General features: G+C 42.4%; 1 protein-coding gene across 1 annotated transcript; it reads right to left on the minus strand.

The window, feature by feature from the left end:
- Positions 1-11,290: 11,290 nt before the first annotated feature.
- LOC125342764 (vomeronasal type-2 receptor 116-like) lies at positions 11,291-21,484 on the minus strand. The gene is made up of 6 exons (XM_048335074.1): positions 21,387-21,484; positions 17,941-18,229; positions 15,440-16,240; positions 14,451-14,669; positions 13,208-13,331; positions 11,291-12,213 (listed from the first exon to the last, which is right to left on the minus strand). The coding sequence occupies exons 1-6, from the start codon at positions 21,482-21,484 to the stop codon at positions 11,291-11,293; spliced, it is 2,454 nt and encodes an 817-aa protein (XP_048191031.1).
- Between the last annotated feature and the right edge of the window lie 218 nt (positions 21,485-21,702).

Here is a 21,702-nt window from a genome sequence, read left to right on the forward strand (position 1 = left end):
GGGCCTGAGTGCTGCCCTTAAGCTCTCCAGCTCAAGACTAGCACTCTCATACTTTGAGCTCCATACAACTCCATTCCCAGCACTTTGTTGGCTGATTAGAGACAAGACTCTCACAGGGACCTTCTTCTGCCTGGGCTGGCTTCAAACCGCTGATTTCAGATCAATGAGTCTTCCAAAAGGCCACTATACTCCAAATAAAGCAACAAGGTGGTCCACACAGAAGTAGTTTTTAAGCATGATCTTACCTGAAACTAGTTCAGGGCTAACATTACTTCTGACAAACTTGTAGGAATCATCTGTCCTTTTCGTGGGCCTGTTGAAAAGTGTTACAAAAACCCTACAAACTTGGAATAGCAATTAAACAATCACTTTGGCGCCTAATTGTTTCTTTTGTCCAATTTAAACCACACATTTAGGGAAACTTTATTTTCAAATCCCATATCTAGAAATCCATTTTTTTTTTTTTGGCCAGTCCTGGGCCTTGGACTCAGGGCCTGAGCACTGTCCCTGGCTTCCTTTTGCTCAAGGCTAGCACTCTACCACTTGAGCCACAGCGCCACTTCTGGCCGTTTTCTGTATATGTGGTGCTGGGAAATCGAACCCAGGGCCTCATGTATACGAGGCAAGCTCTCTTGCCACTAGGCCATATCCCCAGCCCTAGAAATCCATTTTTGATCTCTAAAGTCTTTCATCAATCTCAACTTCACACTTACTCTTTAGCTTTCTCATTGGCATTTCCAGAACTCTGAAATTTAAGTGTTGTCCATTGCTCCAGGCTGCTGTTTCTACTTTCAAACTTTTTAATCTAGAAATGCATTCTTGATTTCTGAAGCCTTTTACTAACCTCTGGTTTAATTCCTTCACCTCAGCCTTTGTTTGCGTCTGGAAAAACTCTGAAGCCCAGGCACATTGCCTCTTGACTGCCTGTTTTAAAAGAGCCATTTTTTCTTCAGTCCCAGTCACTGCATGAAGACCTTTAAACTCAAATGACAATTTTTCCTTAATGCAAGAATTACAATTACAAAATTAGAAATACTTATCCATTCAGCTTTCCATTAAGTTAGTGAGAAGCATTAGCCCATTTTGCCATTTCTTCCTACATACAGAGAGTTAATGAGAGTTTACTTTTATCTCCATTAGTTTAATATATATATATACTTTAAAATATTTGCCTGATTATACGTAACTTAAGATAGTTAAGAGTCATACTATTACATCACAGGATACACATAAAATTCGATACCTGATTCATTAAACTGATACCCAAAACAATTGTGACAAAAGTACATTCAACAGCGTTCACCAGAATTACCAACACAAGAATCCAGACTTAGCATCTTTGTTTTTTTAATCCATCCAAATTGCAAAATACAAATAAATCTTTTAATCCTCCTTTAAGGTTTTCCAAAATTAATAATCCATCCTAAGGGGCAGTTTTAGAAATTCCAGTCAAATCATTCATTTTTACCACCAGGTTTCCAATGTTCACCTGAAAACAACAGAGACAAAAGAAAGGCCTGCATTGGCCTGTGCCACAGAATGGCCTATCTCCATCCTACTCCTCAGAGCTTGATGAACTGTCTTGGTGCCAGCTTGCCCTCTTCCACCATGAATGGATGCCCCCTTATGGCTATCCCACTAAGTGGAATCCCTCTAGGGCTTGTGCCACCACGTGGACTGGCTAAGCTGTACCTTTGCCAGATCACCCCTCACTCCTGAGGAAAGGCACATAGGCTTGTCCTAGGTTTTTCCTCTCCTTTCCTATTGGTCTCTGGCTGAGAAACCCAAGCAGTTTTTTTTTAAATAGTGATAAACCGTTACATCCAAATTTCTAACACTTTGTCCCGATTTTTTTTTTTTTGGCCAGTCCTGGGCCTTGGACTCAGGGCCTGAGCACTGTCCCTGGCTTCTTCCCGCTCAAGGCTAGCACTCTGCCACTTGAGCCACAGCGCCGCTTCTGGCCGTTTTCTGTATATGTGGTGCTGGGGAATCGAACCTAGGGCCTCCTGTATCCGAGGCAGCCACTCTTGCCACTAGGCTATATCCCCAGCCCTGTCCCGATTTTTTAAACAAAAGGAAACAAATTTCAATATCCCAATGCTTTTCATTTTTGCTAAACCATATAAGTTGAACATGTTCACACTCACACATGCACAAACACACACACACATACATATTCAAAAGATCTTAAAGTATGCAAAATAAACATAGGCCATCCATTTTCCAGTGGCAAGAGGTATTTTTGCTAATCTTACTCCTGCAACACCACTGCTGAAGAAGGCTGAGTAGGGGTCACCAGGTGTTAAACACAGCCCACCCAGTACTTGATTCTAGTCTCTCGCCCGATTTTAGCTAGAAGCATTTTACAATTTTGTAAGATTAGCCAGCTGTTTGAACCAGGTCTGCTCAAATTTCGTGTACGTGTGCCAGGATGTCGGCGCAGTCATCAGAGTCATTTTGCCCTGCTTTAGTTCCATTTCTTTCTGCCGTGGTTTGACAGTCTCAGATGATCAGGATCACATGTGGCCCCTGTTCCTGTTGTTGAGGAGGCAAGAAGGGTTTTAACCACTAAGGGGAAGTCTCAACTAAATCTTCCCAAACCAGAAGGTATGGGAGTTGGTCTAGGTGGCTGTTTCTTCCTGGAGAGCAAACTACATTCTTTACTGCATGGATAGTAGCGAGATCAAAGGTTCCCTCTGCCGGCCACCAGGCCTCAAAGGCTGGCCATTCTGTACTACAGAATTTGATTCGTTTATGCTCCTTAATTTCTTTTGCACTTAAAGTCTGTCCTCTTTCACGTTTTTACTGTTGTCAGTCGAAAGAGAGAGAGAAATAGTCTGAGTCTGTCCCATTTCTTGATAAAACAGTCCACCAAAAAAGCTAGTTACACACAGAAACACACAAACATAAAAGACAGCATGAGATAAATGGTGCCAATATGAGTTGTCAATGCAGCTGCAGCAAAAACACCTGTAAACACTCTCGAGAGGAGAAACAGAAACTACTGGCCCGTCTGTAATTAAGATGGGATTCATAAAATGATAGATGGAACTTCTCTGGAGGCAAGGTAAACTTACAAAAGGGGAACACTGGCCTCTTATACCGCATTTGCGGGAGTGACCCACTGCATTCCAATAACAAACAGGGGGTCTTTAACCCCAAGAAATATACAGAAGGGCTTTATCCCCAAGATAAATACAGGGAGGGGAGTGGAACGTCTCCCAGGACCCCAGTTGACAACCCACGTGTGCGTTCACTTAGGCCAATGCCAATATTTACAGATACACGGGGGACTTTAACCTCCTTCCCCCAAAATACAGGTCAAGACGGACACATAAACACACATAAACAGGACTCACTGATAAGTGTTGGAATCTCTGGTTCTGGAGTCCTGGGGTCTGGGGGATATCCTGGATGAGCCCCCAATTCTCATGCCCAGATTTTGGGGGTTCCCAAAGACCACCAAGGAGCAGAATGTCGCTGTACTCAAATGAGAGTTTTTATTGCAAGCCCGAGTCTGGGATCACGATCCTCACTGAGGCAGTGGGTCAGAATCAAGAGCCATGATTGTCCATGCAGCACTGATTTTACAGGGTTTTGGGAAACATTCCATGCGTCACATCATCACACAGCAAATCATGTCACAATGCAGGAAAGTTATAAAAGAATTATTAAAAATGATTGGCCTAATCAATGGCAGGGATGAGCCTGGTGAAGGTGTTTGGCTAGCTTATGGGGTTGGAAATGGTTGGTTTAGACAAATGATCTGGGTAGGGTCTCAAGGCTGTCGCTTGAGTCAACCACAGCTTGAGGGGGCATTTGGAACTTCAGGTATTTTGTGTTACCTCTTGATCTGGGTTGGGTCATAGGGGTATCACCCCTGTTATCCTTAGCTTGAGGGGCACATTAACCATGTTTCAGGAACACAAAACATAGTGGCCACACCTCAATACATTTCCTTTGTGTCACAATGGCTAAAGCATTCTAACATTAACTGATCTCTGGTCAAATGAAGTCTCTCTGGCTACCTTCATTATTTTAGACTGTGTTTTATATTCAGGCTCTTCACATTGACATGTTCTGCAGTTATTCCAGGAAGCTTCAGGGCCTAGTGAAGCCCAAGCTACAATATAGAGGTGCACTGGCTGCTCAGGTTCTTCAATCCCAACAGTTTTCTGTGAGAATTCTATATCCAGAGGCCTCCACAAATGCATCCATATGCTATTGCCCAATGAAGCAATGATGCTGCTGAAACCAGCAATTACATGTCAGTATTTCAAGGTCAATACCGAAATTGTGTTGCACATTTTTATTGTGAGCTTTCTCGTTGAAACAATTTTTGTGCGCTCTTTACCGACCTAAATGAAGTTATTTTCATGATGTATGTGATGAAGAACAGGTGGAAATAGTGAAATGATGTGTGAACATGGTGCAAGCATATGTCCTGGCCATCCCAGAGGACCATGCGGAGATAATCACAGACAGGAGAAAAAGGTTCATAAGGAGGTTTATTGGTGGGGCCATAGTTCCCACCGGTGAGGGAGCTACATGGCATCTGTACCTTATCCAGGTGGCGGCTTCTCTCTCTGGGGGTAAAGGGGAAGTAGATAGGTAGTGAGTAGGAGTGGCTCATTAGGTATGGGTCGATCTGGGGGCTAGTGGGAGGAGCTAAGGACTTGAGGCTAGGGAAATGCTAACATTCCCCCATTTGTTGTTTATTAATAACAAAGGAGGGGTACCAGGCTGGGAGTATGTACGAAGGTTGTTTCTTCTGGAGCTAACTCCTGCTGTAAAGGGGCGAAGTAGTCAGGGGTCCCTGATTCGTCATTTGGCTTGGTACCATCCAGTGTGGTTGGTAAAAGTCCTCATCATTTCTACGAGAATGCTTATCAGGGCCAATGGGTGTCATGGTCTCCTTTGGCTACTTTCTGAAGCTGGGGCACATCAAAGAATCACTGGGTCTGGGGTCTTCAGGGTCCAGATCTGTGTTGGGCAGAGCAGTGTAGTAAGAGGGTGGCCTTGAACTGCAAGTTCCCAGGTTGCGTCCTGGGTGAGGGATGTTATCCTGTTAAAAGAGTCTTGAAATGGGTGAGGCAAAAGGCTGACAAGTTCACAGGACCAGTTAACATGAATGACATGGGAGGGAGAACACACCCTGGGCACAAGCCAGAAAAGTTCCAATTGGAACATAAACACAATTGTGGCCTATTCCAAGGAAGGAGGAATAATTGGAATGGGGGCAGTAAGGAAGTGTTTAGGGATAGTGGACTGGTTGGGAGTAACCAGTCAGAGGCTAATATATATATATATTATCAAGTAACAAGGGAAAGAATGCAAGTTTCTGTCCAGATGGAAAATGGACAGGCATGGACATTAGGTGGGTAAACAATTCCTCTTGATCTCCCCGCTCTGATTAATTTTGAAAGGGCAAGTTTAAATTGGCTCCATTTAAGATGACACTTCATCTCCTCATACTCCTCTCCATGGTTCCTCATTGTCAGGATTGACCTCATCCTGAAGGTCTAGGTGCTCATTGCTTGGATAGCTTATCCCAGTTGGCATTCACAGGGTTTGAACTCAAGGCCTGGGCACTGTCCCTGAGCACTTCTGCTCTAGACTAGTGCTCTACTACTTGAGCCACGGTGCCACTTTCAGCATTTGGCTGGTGCTCTTGAGCCAAGCTTCCAGTCTGGCTCTTTGTTGGTTAGTTGGGAGGTGGAGTTTTAGAGGAATTTTTTTTTCTCTGCCGGGGCTGGCTTCGAACTGAAATCCAAGGAGTCTTACCCACAAAAGCCCTTTTTATTTCCAATTAAAGCCACAGTAGAACAATAGGAATAGAGCTTACCTGTAACTTGTTGAGAATTGACCAATAAATACTTTCCATAGTTCTGCTGTAACACTTAGAAAACAGTAGACTAAATGAGATCCATGTACCATCAAATCATATCATTTAACCTTACTGGCAGGTGGAAGAGAACACAAATGAATACCAACAAAGAGGGCAAAGGGTCAGGACAATGTAAAAGTCTCAGCTTCAGGGGATCCGAAGTGGCTGAGTCTTAAATCCTGAATCAGCAGGCTTCGTTAATCATGTGTGATGGAGGCAGGCAGGAGATATGGGTTGGATCTGGGTGAGGCTGTAGTGGCATCTCAGAGTCCCCTGGATAGATTGTCACACCTCCTGCTGGGTTGCTTGCAAATTTCTACACAGACTGGTTAAAGATATTTGAAATCTCCCAGGATTTCCTGGTTGCTTACTCTGAGTACTCTGGCTTTTGTAGGCTGGTACTCTACTGGTTTAAGCAGGGTGACAACTTTAAAAAGATTTTAGAAGGCTTGAGCCTTTAACCATCTTCCTAGTCACAAAATCCACACAGACCAAAGGCCAACCAAGTCTGCTCTCTGCAGCAGCCAGGACAGTTTCTGAGACATGGAGGGGGAAGACACCAATGCTTCTCCAATGCAACCCTGTGGCCACCAAACACAACTCTGATGCTTTTAACCTTGGAGTAAGTCTCGGTTGCAACTCTGTCATGATAGGCCTGCTATAAACCCAACTCTAACCTTGGGGGGAGGGGGCAGAGTCAGGGCAGGAGCACTCTGGGCCTGTCAAAATCTTCACAGGAACACCACCAGTGACTCCTAGATTCCCTGAACAGTTTTCCATGCAAGAGAGAAAGAGTAAGGAATCACTAGTAGTGAAACGAGGCAGTTTGGGAGCAGACTGTTGTGGCAGCTTCCTATAGCCACAGACCGCCACAGTCCTCGCAGATAGCACACATGTTGATCTGCATCCTGTAAAGCAAAATATTAACCCTGGGCCAGGAAAATTGAGATTAGTAGACATATTTGCACACTTGTTCCAAAATGACTCTGGTCCCTTGATCTTAAAGAGTTTATGAGAGGACAGGAGAGAAAAATGAAGAAGCAAAATCTAAGTATATACCAAAGAATTGTCAGGATCAGATGTACACTTGACTTTTAGCATAGATGACATAAAGAATAGCACACTGGTTTTACATCATTGTACTTATACCACATGCTGCATATTAGAACCTTTTGGAGTTTTTCTTAGACACATTTGCTTGCACCCAAACATGATCGGTTTGGGTTTAAAACCTGGGTATTTTTTTTTTTTTTGGCTTGGAGTCTGGTGATAAGAGTCAGGATTGCCTCCAGGCTGTTCACTGTGACTCCACCTACAGGCTGCAAAGATCAGTTTAACACAAGACTGAAAGGTAGTTAAAATAGTAGCCAAAAGCAAGTAATTTTGAAACCATGATGGCAGTTTTTACATGTTTTACCGACAGACAGACAGACATACAGACAGTTGTGCATAAGCTTTGGGGTGCACTTAGAATTTTTTTTTTGGGGGGGCCAGTCCTAGGGCTTGGACTCAGGGCCTGAGCACTGTCCCTGGCTTCTTTTTGCTCAAGGCTAGCACTCTGCCACTTGAGCCACAACGCCACTTCTGGCCATTTTCTGTATATGTGGTGCTGGGGAATTGGACCCAGGGCCTCATGTATATGAGCCAAGCACTCTTGCCACTAGGCCATATCCCCAGCCCCTAGAATTTTTTTTAAATTGACCATGTAAGTTTTAAGTAGGTTTATTAGTGGGGCCATAGTTTCCACGGGAGAGGGAACTACCTGGCTTCTGCACCTTATCCAGGTGGCAGCTTGTCTCTCTGGGAGTAAAGGGGGAGTAGGTAGGTAGTGAGTAGTGTTGTGCCAAGTCATGAGACAACCACCAAGAAGGCCACTGAGACTCAGACGTTCCGAAATGCAAAAGCAAGGCAAGGCTTTATTCAAGCGAGCTGCAACTCGGGCTTCGTCCTACACACCGACACAGCGGAGGTTAGGAGGGAACCCCGGGCTATGATTACACAGGGCTTATAAAGGCAAAAAACAAAGTTACAACAATCAGGTGTTCAAGAAAGCAATATTAGGACATAGGTACAAGTATGATTGGCTCAGGGTTAGAGGCATTCTAGGGGTGGTCAGAGTTAAGCATTCCCAGTGGTTAGAGTTCTTGACCAACTGGGCTTGTCCTGGGTCTGCTCACAGGGCCTGCTTATTTCAGGTTCACGTGGTAAAGTGGGGTTCACGTGGTAAAGTGGGGCCTGACTTCAAAGTCTGGCACTTCAGTAGGAGTGGCTCATTAGGTATGGGTGGATCTGGGGGCTAGTGGGAGGAGCTGAGGACCTGAGGCTAGGGAAATGCTGACACATGGGACCCTAAGTTTCTGTAGGAAAAGGGTGCTGTTTCTTTTCTTTTTTCTTTTTAATCAGTTGCTATTCTCATGGTCAGTGCCAGTGACTACCCTTATATCTGTTGTGGGAGTCCCCCAAAAGAGGGGTGGTTGAAGAACCTGAGCAGCCGGTGCAGCTCTGTATTGTACCTTGGGTCAGACCGGGCCCTGAAGCTTACTTTAATAACTGCAGAACATGTCAATGTGAAGAGCCTGAACAAATGCAGTCTAAAATAATGAAGATAGCCAGAGAGACTTCATTTGACCAGAGTTCAGTTAAAGTTAGAAAGCTCTAGCCATTGTGGCACAAAGGAAATGTATTGAGGTGTGGCCAGTGAGTTTTGTGTTTCTGAAATATGGTTAATGTGTCCCCTCAAGCTAAGGATGATTTGGGCAACACCCTCGCCACCCAACCCAGATCATTTGTCTAAACCAATCAATTTGAACTCCATAAGCCTGCCAAACACCTTCACCAGGCCCGTTCCCACCACTGATTTGGCCAATCATTCTTAGGAATTATTTTGTACGTTTCCTGTGATATGAAATGATTTGCTGAGTGTTGCCATGCTGTTTTGTGATTTTCCTGTGGTGTGACCTGATGTGCTGTGTCATGATGTGATGCATGGAATGTTCCCCAAAATCCTACAAAAACAATGGTGAATGGAGGGTCAGTGCTCCCCATTCAGATGCGCTCTGTTGGTGACTACCATGAGCACAGGCTCGAGCTTGCAATAAAGACTCTAATGTAATTATGGCGGCTTTCAGCTCCTTGGTGGACTTTGGGAACTCCAAAATCTGGGCATAACGTTGGAAATGAGGAAAGCAAGCAAAAGGTGTAAAGGAAGCCCCTTTTGAAGCTCTAGCAAGGGCAGGCGTAGACAAGGAAGCTGGCCTGGGGAAGGGCAAACCTAGGCCTAATAACAGGCGCCCAAACAGCTTGACCTAGGACTGATTAACCTTTGCAAAAGAAAGGAATGAGGAAGACCATTCAGGGGCAAGTTATATTTTAGGGGGAAGTTCCAGAAAGAGAAAGATTTAAAGTTAATGATGAAAATAGACAGACACAAGTCACACACAGAACCAAAAATTATATTGCTTTCATTGCTTTGTGTACCAGAGTTTACTGGAAATGTGATCACTAACAGCAATTCTCCTTTTGTATGTCTGCCTGCTTGCTTGGCCCAGCTTGCCAGACCACCTGAGAGTGGTACAGGTGATTTTTGCCTCTAAAAACCCAATCTTACTGAGACACAGTGCTGTTTGTCACCATCCCAGTGGTGGCAATCAGATGCTATGCATAGCTAGTAAAAGACTTCTAGCCCAGTTGACAGTACTGATGAATATTGTTGTGGGTTTGAGGTCCACCTGGGTATCTGGTATAGAACAGACTTCTGGTGTACACACTAGACTTCCTATGGGCCAAATATTATTCTGTATAAAATAATAGTCCATTGAATTAACTTGTCAAGAAGCTCAGTGATGATTCAATCCTATGCAGTCTGACTTTAGCATCTATGTTTAAAAACCAGACAATGCCAGCTGCCCTTACAATCTTGCCAAGTGGTTCAGAGTACATTCTAGTCCATAAGGAAGTCTGAGGACATGCTTGACTGAGGGGAAATTCACAATGTCAGGTACCACTTGGCACATGCTTGAAATCCTAGCTATTCAGGACGCTGCTATCAGAGGATCATGGTTCTGTTAAGTTTTAAAAGTAGGTAGCCAGTAAAGGAGAATGCCACACGGTATTCAGGCAGGAGAGAAAGTTTATTACTGAACTGCTGGCCTGTGGCCAAGATGATCCATGGCCAGAGAGAAAGGAGAGAGGGCGACCCCCACCCAGCCCTGCTTTATTAAGGGCAGGAGCAAGGGGTGTGGCCAGGTGGATTAGGATGTGACCTCAGGGAAAGGGAAGGTAACTGCCTCCAGGTCTGCTGGTTACCCAGGTAACTGGGTGGAGACTTAATGAGGTGGGGGCACCTACATGGAGCCTTCCAGGGATGGACCTTACAGGTTCCATGTCAGCTAGGCAGGAAAGTCCATGACACTCTTGTCTCCAGTGAACTACCAGAAAACTGAAAGTGGTGCTGTGGCTCAAAGTGGTAGAGTGTTAGCCTGGAGCAAACAAGCTCAGGGAGAGTGCACAGGCCCTGAGTGCAAGCCTGAGGACCAAGCCAAATGAAAATGTTGTGCTCAGCTAATGGTTGTTGTTACTAAGGGGAAATGTCTGCCTTGTTTTAGAATGAGGAACTCATGGAAGCATCACAATTCATGGGCAAAGTTCAATGCCTTCTAAGTAAAGGCACTTGGGAGATGAACTGGCAGCCTTCTTGCTGTGAGATGAAGGGTCTCCTAGTCCCTCTCTGTGATTTCATGAGGCTGTCTTGATAATATCATGCTGCTACCCATCAGGGTACCTGAACACCTTGCTGGGATGGAATTAGCCCAAGAGCAAAGAACTTACCAGTGTTATGTGTCATTATGTGTACACCTAGCCCTTCAACTAGGACTTAGTTCAAAAGACTTTAAGAAGACCGAATAAGATTAAATGCATATTAAATAGAAGGAACCAAAAATATGTAAGAAAAATCGTAATACATCCATAATAATTGAAGTAAAAATTTCAAAATAAAAATAACTACAGGACTGGAAAATGAGTGTAGACATAGTGCAGAAAATCCATATAATGATCAAACATGCGAGTTTAATCTTTTTTTTTTTTTCTGTTGATGTGGTACTGAGGAATTGAACCCAGGGCTTCCTGCATGCAAGGCAAGCATTCTACCACTAAGCCATGTTCCCAGCCCATGATTCACGTTCTTTTTTTTTTTTTGGCCAGTCCTGAGGCTTGGACTCAGGTCCTGAGCACTGTCCCTGGCTTCTTTTTTGCTCAAGGCTAGCACTCTGCCACTTGAGCCACAGCGCCACTTCTGGCCATTTTCTGTATATGTGGTGCTGGGGAATCGAACCCAGAGCCTCATGTATCCGGGGCAAGCACTCTTGCCACTAGGCCATATCCCCAGCCCCAACAAGTTTAATCTTAACAATGCTTATTTATACTTCTATATCTTTTATGCTTGAAGCCATGCAGAACATTCCTATCTGGTCTTATCAAGATGATGTAGCACTTGGGCACAAAGATGCAGCCCAGGAGCCCTGCACTGGAGGCCAAGATGGAGAAGACCTCCACAGCCACCATAACCTTGCCGTTGGCACTGTGGTAGACAGGCAGGAAGGTGAGCCACACACTGCAGAACACCAGCATGCTGAAGGTCAGGAACTTGGCTTCATTGAAGGTGTCAGGCAGGTTCCTGGCCAGGAAAGCCACAGTGAAGCTAGCCAGGGCCAGGGAGCCCAAGTATCCCAAGACACAGTAGAAGGCAGTGAGGGAGCCCTTGTTACACAGTAGGATGAGGTGGCCATGTTCAGAGTATGTGTCTGTGTCAATGAAGGGAGGAGAGGTTCCCAGCCAGATTCCACAGAGAGTCACCTGGATCAGGGTGCAGATGGGAATGATGAAGTTAGGAGCCCCAGACACCAGCAGCCACCTCATCCTTCTCCCTGGAGAAGTGACCTTAAAGGCCAGAACCACAGTGACAGTTTTGGCCAAGACAGCAGAAACTGCGACAGTGAATGCAACTGCAAATGTGGTTTGCTGTAGAATACATGTGACTGTGTTGGGATGGCCAATAAAGAGCAAGGAACAGAGAAAACAGAAGATGAGGGAGATGAGCAGGATGTAGCTGAGACCCTGGTTATTTGCCTTGACAATGGGCGTGTTGTGATGTTTCACAAAGACCCCAAGAACAGCTGCTGTGAGTTTTGATAAAACAAAAGCCATGCAGGCCAAGGCCATCCCCAAGGTTTCCTCATAAGCCAGGAAGCTTGCAGCTCTTGGGAGGCACTGGTTTCTCTGTGTGTTGGCATACTGATGACCTGGACACTTCACACACTGCTCCATGTCTGGTGAGAAGTAAAATAACCATTAGTGCATTTCCAGTATGTAAAAAGAAATTACGAAATCCCTATATACAGTTAATTCTGACATATCAGTACTTGCTAGCATGAAGTAAATATTACCAAGTACTGCCAGACATGTTGACTATTACCCTTGTGTCTTTACCATGTTCTCATACTCGTGCCCACGTTCTGTTTTTCAGTCTGATTGGAACATTTTTTGTTGTAGTGAATATCACAGATAATATTTGTTGCCATTCTAATATCTTTACAATTGTTCTCAGCACCTTCTCATGCTGCCATAATAATCCTGAGCCTGATTTGACAACTGAAATAGCTCATTCACAATCATGGATAGTAAAGCTTGCACTTCCCTAGATGTCTCTTTGCAATGTAAATAAAAATACTGTGACTTTTCCTTAATGTTTTGTATTCGTCTCTCCCATGCCTCCATAAAGTGGTGGAGAACAGAAAATGAAATCACTATTTAAAGCTATAAAATCATGCTATGCAAAACACTTGTTACTCCTTCTGAACCCAAACACACCTCTTTGCACTTGCTCTTTTGCAAAAACAGTTCTGGGCACAAGGAAATAAAGATGTACAAGTTGATGTTTTCATTGCATTTTCAAGGTACTTTTGAGAAACACGAAGAAGACCTAGTATCTAACAAGGCTTTGCATTTCATATGATAGCAATTAAACTTACATGACTGAGAAGTTGAATAGAAATGCATGTAAGAATAAACAAATTAAATGAGGAAAAAGAAAAAAAAGAAATGCATACAAGAGAGAAGAAAAACATTAATCCTATTGGTAATTCAGAGCCCATGCTTATCTGTTTTTTCAAGAGGCTTTATCATTCTTGTTGCAATTAAATTGCTACGTGAAGGAAGCACGAAGTTGATTCTGCAGTCTTAACACATGACCTTTTCATTGCTTGCATATATTGGGGGCACTCCAGGAGAGATTATGAATTTCTCCCTCCGCCACGAATTTACCTGTCTCATTGGCAATGTCTTCTTCTGAGCAAGGGATGCAGTCAAAGCAACAGGCAGCCTTTCCCTCCTGTGGGGATTTCCTGAATCCAGGACCACAACTCTCACTGCAGACAGAGTGAGGAGGCTGAAGGAAATCTGATAGAAATCAGTAACTGTCCAGACTTTGACCTACATTCCCAGGCATTCATTATTTTAAAGAATCGGATTATTAGGCATAGAATTTTGATGCACATAAATCCAGTCAGTAAATCGAATCTGTTATAGATTGCTTATCATGTGATCCCAAATGGCTTATGAGCTGTAGCCTTGATCTCTAGTCTGTTGAGCTACAGAGAAGTGTGAAAACTTCAAAAGATAAGAGATTAATGGCGCAAAAGTAAATGTTATTGGCCAGTGCTATGGAGTTTCTTTGAATTGATGTTCTCTAATATTCATCTGTGAAATTGTGAAGAGCAAGGAGGAATAATCCTCTTTGAGGCTGTACAATTATGCTGTAAATAATGCCAAGTCTTCCCTTTTTGTAGGGTTATGTGGACCCCATACCCACTATATCTTCTTCTTACCTTTCCAGTGGCCATGATGTGATAATCCTGTCACATAAACTCTTTGAATGATTCTCACACTTTGATGAGAGAAAGCCTAAGTAGGTAAGCCCACTAACGAATGAATGAATCTCCACAATAGGCAGCAAATAAAGCCTTCAGCCATACAATTACTGCGGTACTTTGTCAAAGTGTTAGAAACATGCTAAGAAATATGCAATTTATATTTTAGGCCAATATTCCTAATGAACATTAGGGACTATTAATTTCTTTTTTTTTGTTGTGATACTTATCCTACAGCTTTAAAACAAGATGTGTGCCTTTTGTTAGGGCTTGAGCCACATCAAACCCCAAGCTTTTCGGTAGTCACTTGATATAAGAGTCTCAGCGATTTTCCTGTCAGGTCAGGCTTTAAACTGACTTACACAATCTTAGATCTGAGGATGTAAGTCTCCTGAGGAAAAAGGATTACAGGCATGAGCTATCAGCATCCAAGTTGCTTTTTTGGTGGTTAAATGAACAAAAGAATCTCAACAGGTATTCGTGATTGAACTGACTTCAAACCATGATGTTCAGATCTCAGCCACCTGAGTAGGTTGTATTCAGGACTAAATTGTTGGCATTCAAACAGATGTACATTTTAAGGGTGAATTTGTCTTACTTACATGTCTTTAAAATCATTACAGTTAAACCCAACCCACCTCTGTGGTTCTCATGGCCCAGTCTACCATATCTTCAGAGAAAGACAGTTGATGAGCATATGGAGAAAACTTTCCTACTTTCAATTTGAGTTCAAGACCTTCTGGAAAAGTCCAAATGTTTACAATGTCATACTCTGCCTCCAACTTCCTTTTTTCATCCAAAATCACTTGATCTCCAGCAGGATTGTGAAATTGGATGTTCTTCAGAAAACCATGCAGCTAAAAGAGATTCACCATTTTATGTTGAAGTTTATTCCAGAGTTAAGATAAAAAACTTTATCTAAGCAAAGCTCCTTATTGCTTTTAACTTCTGATTCAGAATTCAAGAGAAGCCAATTCCATGTAAATAGTCATGAATGAAACAGTTCTCACTTGCCTAGCTACAGTTTGCCACAAGCACTTATTTTATGAATGTCTCTAGTGTATGCTTGCTTCATGATTAATATCTACAGCACACTGAAACTGTCACTTAAGAAAATATATTGAACTTCTTTTAGCAGGTCATCCTTTGCTTTTATGTAAGAAATTCATAGGGAGGGGCTGGGAATACAGCTTAGTCCTCAGTACCACATAAACAGAAAAGGCTGAAAGTGGCACTGTGGCTCAAGTGGTACAGTGCTATCCCTAAGCTAAAGTAGCCCAGGGACACTGCCCAGGCCTCTAGTTCAAGCCTCAGGACTAGCCAAATAAAAAGAAATTCATAGGAAAAAAATTGCATTTACAGTTTTCTAAACGTCAGCTATGACAATGTTGAGGTCACTTGTAAATGAAAGAATTTATAAAATATAAAATTAATTTTGTCCTTGTTACTGGCCTGATTTTTCAGACGAGCATATGGATACATGTCTTGGGTGCCTCACGGGCATTTATACAAGTATAATTTCTTGTGTTCTGTGAAATACCTGAAATATTTAATTTCATATGGTAAGAAAACCATTTAAGAAGCGACTTTGCTCATGGTATTTGCCACCTGAAAGAAAAGGCCTTACCTGTTCAGGGGAAGGCACTATTCCTTTTCTATTTCCCATTGTTTGTACTTCGGTGCGATGAAGAAACATCTCATGGAGAGCCTGGGCCACAGCGTAGACAGCGTTGTATATATTGTAACTGTCTGCAGACATAGTCATGTCAAAAGTGTGCCCTGGCAACCAATCCAAGGAGGCATCACGAGGACAGTTCTCCCATGTTACACAGTCAGACTCAGAATCTGAGCAATTAAAAGAGAGAAACCACAGCCTAGCCAGGAAAAAGTCTTCTGGGTATGTGGAAGGGTTCACTGCCTTGACAAAATTTGCAAATCCAGAAACCTCTGGGTGATGGTGTGAGAAAAGGAGAGGGACATGAAAAGATCCTAGCAGGAAATATCTCCTCCTCGTGGTGAAATCCCACTGTGAGTTCATGATAAAAACTTTGCCTTTTATGAAATACTGCTCCACACAGGTCATTAAATACAGTAGGGATTCATTATCCACACATATGATGAGGACATTTGCAGAAGATTTATTAATCTGGTCACTAAGTGCCATGAATTTTAGTGAGACGGCATAATTTGGGATTGTTAGCTCAAAGGATATACAGATTCTGTTCTTGGCCATGTCTTCTTTCAATGCAAGAAGAATCCACAAGCCATTCTCGTCCTCTAAGGTTAGCAGTCCCACCCAGTTCCATCTGAAGTGAAGCAGCAAGGAGACCATGGCAGTGGCCATCGATGTGTCCTTTGGGGCCATCTGATAGAGAGCAGGGAACTTGTTATGGTCGCACAGGGCTTGATCAAAAGTCCCAAAGGTGAGCTAAAAGGAACGAAAGTTGGACGCTCCATGAATGAGAAGATTTCTATCCACCACAGTTTCAATCATGATGTGCAGTATGTAACAAGTTGAAGTAGATGGAAAGTGTGTTTTTCCTTTAATATTTAATGAAAGGATTATTTTTTTCATCCGTGGGGATTCAACTTTGGGCAATCCCAAAGTGCTATCCTTGAGCTTATAGCCAACACTCTATTACTTTAGCCTTAGTACCACTTCTCATTTTCTGGTGGTTAATTGGAGAGAAGTGTCTCATGGACTTTCCTGCTCTGGCTGGCTTTGAACCATAATCGTCATAGCTCAGCTTCCTGAGTAGTTAGGGTTGCAGGCATGAGCCACCAGTGCCCGACAATAGAAAATAATTTTTTTTTTGCCAGTCCTGGGGCTTGAACTCAGGGCCTGGACACTGCCTTTGAGCTTCTTTTTGCTCAAGGCTAGTGCTCTAACACAACACCACTTCTGGATTTTTCTGCGTATGTGGTGCTGAGGAATCGAACCCAGGGCTTCATGCATGCAAGGCCAGCACTCTAAGACTAAGCCTGTTTCCCAGACCTATAAAATAACTTTTGATAGTTTAGTACATATCAATTTGTTTATACAATGCCTCTTGGCCTTTGTTGTCACTATTTCAGTCAGCTTTTCCCATCTATATCAATCATACACATTCCCAATTTCATTTTAACATATGTCAACTGAATATTGTGTTTTATTTTTCCAACCATGTACTCTCTGTTTCTTTGCCCCTTTGCACATCCCTTTAATACCTACACGGCTTAGACAACATATGCTTCATTTTTCTTTCTTTCTTTTTCTTTTCTTTTTTTTTTTTTGCCAGTCCTGGGCCTTTGACTCAGGGCCTTAGCACTGTCCCTGGCTTCTTTTTGCTAAAGGCTAGCACTCTGCCACTTGAGCGACAGTGCCACTTCTGGTCGTTTTCTACATATGTGAAGCACTCTTGCCACTAGGCCATATCCCCATCCCCAGCTTTGTTTGTCTTGCATTCAGTTGTTTTATTCTGTTAGATGAATGAGGTCATAACAAGGAATTCCAAGCCAATATGTGCTACATGGATAAAACTTGTTTATATGCATATTGATGTGCATGTGGTCCATACTTATTTTGTACTTTATGTTCATATTTTTTTTTTTTTTTGGCCAGTCCTGGGCCGTGGACTCAGGGACTGAGCACTGTCCCTGGCTTCTTCCCGCTCAAGGCTAGCACTCTGCTACTTGAGCCACAGCGCAGCTTCTGGCCGTTTTCTTTATATGTGGTGCTGGGGAATTGAACCTAGGGCCTCGTGTATCCGAGGCAGGCACTCTTGCCACTAGGCTATATCCCCAGCCCTTATGTTCATATTTTCGTTTAACTTTCACATATAATAGAACACATGGCACCATTCTCTTTCTGAGACTGACTTACTTCATTCAACATATCTAGTACCTGAGTGTTTGTGTGTGTGTGTGTATGTGTGTTACAACTGTTATCCTAGCTACTCAGGAGACTTATGACATATGAAACTGTAACCCCCCTGTACATCACTTTGACAATATATAAATTAATTCAAATTGATAAGGTTAAAAATTTTGATAGGTTTGTAAATCCAGTCTCTTCACACCATGCAGTTCTAACACCTGTAATGGCACCAAATGACCTTTTATATATATATATATTCTTCCCATCCTCACCTGTGGAAACCTGTAGAGGTCCAGTAATGTCCCCATTTGGGCAGATGTTAATCCTGATGGTCCTGTTAGTACTGCTATAGACTTGCTCTCTCTCATACAATAGTAGTTTGGACTGTTATAGTCCCCAAAAAGGCTCATGAAAGGATTTTTAAATGCTTTCCAAGCTTCAAATTGAACACTAGAGATATCAAACCCTAGAGTCACGTTATGTAAAAGAGCAGGGTTTTCGTTGATCTCTTCAACAGCAAAAGTCAAGGCCAAAACAAACTGGTAGTTCTGGAAAGTAAACCTGGAAAATGAGCACTGAAATTTAGGAGGACTACTTCAGACTTATTACTTTGAACTTATTACTTTGGGCTGAATGCTTGCTTCATTTGCAATGAGTATGTTAAACCATTACCCCCTATTGTGATGAAGGTGAATGTAGTATCTTATGCTTAGATAAGGACACCAATGAGATCCAGAAATTTACTTCAGCTGAAAGAGATGTCCCTTACTCTCCATTGTGGCATGCACCTCAACAAAAATCTCTTTTCCATTACATATGGAATAGGCTCTCATGAGACACCAAATATTCTATTGTTTTTATCTTGTTGTAACTAGCTCCAGCTGTGGGAAAAATTCCATGTTTTGAGTGATTCCGTTTACATTATGATGACATCAAGTATATAAAACCTCAAGAGATATGATCTGAGCTGGAGAATCATGCTAGAAATATAGTATTTAAATGCCATTTCCCTGTGGTAGACCCTAAGAAGTAGCTACTCCAGATATATTAATGAATCTGTAAATTAAATGTTATAAGAAAAGAGCCTAAAGATTATTACCTTGAAGGTTCCCATGGAGAAAGAATGAGTTTACATTTTCATTTATTGCCTGTTGCTGTAAAGTTCTTCACATAAATGCCATGATAACTAGAGGCTTATCATTTTAGTGAGGACATTATATATATTAATAGGTATATAACTTACAGGTCTATTAGTCATTCATTTACACCTAAATCTACCTCTGTATAAAACAAGCCAGCCACTCTACATGTGAATGTTCTGGCACACAGAAGCATCTTCTGAAATTTACTTCTTAATTTCCATAGTAGTAAATACAAGAAGATGAAGGTAAACTTGTTCGAAGTGTACTGCATACATGTATGTGAATATCACAATGGTATCTCTTCAAAATATAATTTGCGGTAATTCTAGAATACAATAAAAATTAAAAAGTCCAGAAGAATTGCAGTTTGGGTGATGGTACATAATAATTAAAAATTAGGTATACCCCACATGATTAAAATTACCTGCAGAAATACCAGCAGATAAACCAGAGACAAAAGCAGCTGGAGCATAAAAGCAGTATGTCATTGTTATTCCAAGTTAACCAACATAAAGCCAGAAGTGGGGATGTGGCTCAAGTGGTAGAGCACTAGCCTTGGGAGAAAAGGCCAGTTAAGAGTGTAAAGCAAGCTCAGCATTAGTGGCTCATACCTCTAATGCTAACAATCTAAGAAAGCTGAAAAGGAACAGAGAAAATTAGAGACATGGGAGAGAGAAAAAGAATGTGGGATTAGGTACAAAACAGTTATGAATAAATAGAGAAGGTGACTATAATCAAAGTATGTGACATGGAGTGGAGAGCTACGAAATGAACCAGATAGTTGGCACAAATACCATCTTGTATAATAGTAAAGGAACATTGTTGGAACATAAGTGGATATAGAATCGAGTCAAATAATTAAGTTAATAATGTCTAATGGCAGTGATCCACTGATACAAGAAACATATCATGAATAAATACTGCTATTTGTTCTCAATACCATGCATGAAAATGTACCTCATGCAGACCATTCTTCTCTTTGTATCTGTAGATAGCTAAGAACATCCACCAGCCGAAACTCTAATACTTAATGTCTCTATATTACCACATTAACAAAAATACACAACCATATTTTGGGGAAGTAAAAGAAGGAAGATCAGCAAAACAAGGGTAGAGAGTGGGGGAATAAGTCAAATACAGTACCCTAGGCACAGGTGATTCATGCCTGTAGTCTTACCTACTCAGGAAATGGAGGTCTGAGGATAAGGTTTTGAACCCATCTAGGACAGGGATGTCTGTGAGACTCTTAATCCCCATTTAACAACCAAAAGATGACAGATAGAGAGCTGTGGCTCAAGTGGTAGAGCACTAGCCTTGAGTAAAATAAAGCTCAGGGTGAAGTGCCCAAGCCTTGGGGTACCAGGACTAGCAGAAAGGAAAGATAAGCAGAAATAACCATGACATATAAGATAAAGATAAGATATGTCTTCAATAGCAGGGATGGGAGTAATTGTATCCCAGCTATCTCAGCTCCAAACTGTGGGCAGCTACCTCAGGATGCACTTGTCACACAAGCACTTGAAAAAGAATAAAAATGACGGAGGCAATGATACTTTCTCTTGTGATGGGTATGGAACATGCTGCTAGAATATCTTGAAGTTCCCTTATAGACATTTTTCTTTTCTTTTGTATAGCCATTTCTAACTGAGACCCTCTGCCAAGGTTTTGCATGTGCATGAGTAAAACAGAACTCACTGTGGGCAGATAAAATTCTCTTTTAAGGGATCTTTTATAATGCCTGGTTATGTCTCGATTGTGGCACATATATATCTGACATGAAATAATGCCACAGTGCTTAATTTGAAAGAGTACTTTTCTACAGTAAGAGAGTGAGAGCAAGAGAGAGCGAGAGCGAGCGAGAGAGAGAGAGCGAGAGAGAGAGAGAGAGAGAGAGAGAGAGAGAAAGAGAGTCCTACCACTTGAAATCAGAATCCAGATAGTATTCTTGAGCTTATTTCCTCAAGGCTATCATCTACCACTTGATCTAGAGTTCTCCTCCAGTTATGTGTGCTTAATTAGAAATAAAGTTCTCCTAGATCTGTTTGTTCTAGCTGCCTTCAAATCCCAGTCTTCAGAGACCACCCACCTGTGTAGCTACGATTACAGTCATGAGCCAGCAGCAATAAGAAATTTTATCAACATTCTCACAATATAAGTGTTAGCAAATAAATCTCAGACTGCTGGTTTGTGAGGAACAATTGTGTCTGAAGCCTTTTAGTACAGAATACATGCCATTGACTCAGGGTTGTTGTTGTTGTTGTTGTTGTTGTTGTTGTGTGTGTGTGTGTGTGTGTGTGTGAACAGCACTTCATTCTCTGCAATGAGAACTGGGCTTCAGGAGATACAGCAGTGCTGGAATAAAGAGAAGAGGTTACCTCAAGTTCTTTCCTAGTAGCAGGTAGAAAATTACAATAGATGCATGATAGCATAATGAAATGGAGCTGTTTCTGGTGACTAGGGATGGGAGGTCAGGGTAAAGAAGATAGAGAGCATTCATCTATGAAGCCAAAATTCCCACAGCCATGGCCCATCCTGAGGAGCAAACACTACTGGAAATAAAATGCTGAGCTACTTACGGCTTGTTCTCTTCATCCTTGGAAGCATCGCTGTGACTTCCCTCGGTTCCCAATGTGTAGAGGGGGAAAAACGCAGCAAGCATCACATCTCCATCCATGTGTGCTCGCTGTTTCATTGTAGAAAAGCAGCTAGTGCCGGCCCAAGACCTGAGAAGGAGGGGAAACTGGAGCAAAACGAGTATGAAAACCCAAAGGCACATCCCTGAAGCATCTGCCAAGCTGAAATTCTCTCTGGAGCTGAGACCCAGTGTCTCCGGTATGTATATATATTCATCTGTCTTTGTATGGGTGCTCATGAGTCTTTTAATTGACATTG

Source organism: Perognathus longimembris, chromosome 27 (assembly GCF_023159225.1).
Source record: "Perognathus longimembris pacificus isolate PPM17 chromosome 27, ASM2315922v1, whole genome shotgun sequence".
Taxonomy (NCBI): domain Eukaryota; kingdom Metazoa; phylum Chordata; class Mammalia; order Rodentia; family Heteromyidae; genus Perognathus; species Perognathus longimembris.

Excerpts from the sequence above, each read along its gene's own strand:
- LOC125342764 (XM_048335074.1), bottom strand. The coding sequence starts at position 21,484 with ATGGATGGAGATGTGATGCTTGCTGCGTTTTTCCCCCTCTACACATTG. Across the intron at positions 16,241-17,940 it reads ACCTCTACAGGTTTCCACAG|CTCACCTTTGGGACTTTTGA; the intron begins GTGAGGATGGGA and ends CGTTCCTTTTAG. Across the intron at positions 14,670-15,439 it reads TAGTGCCTTCCCCTGAACAG|CTGCATGGTTTTCTGAAGAA; the intron begins GTAAGGCCTTTT and ends AATCTCTTTTAG.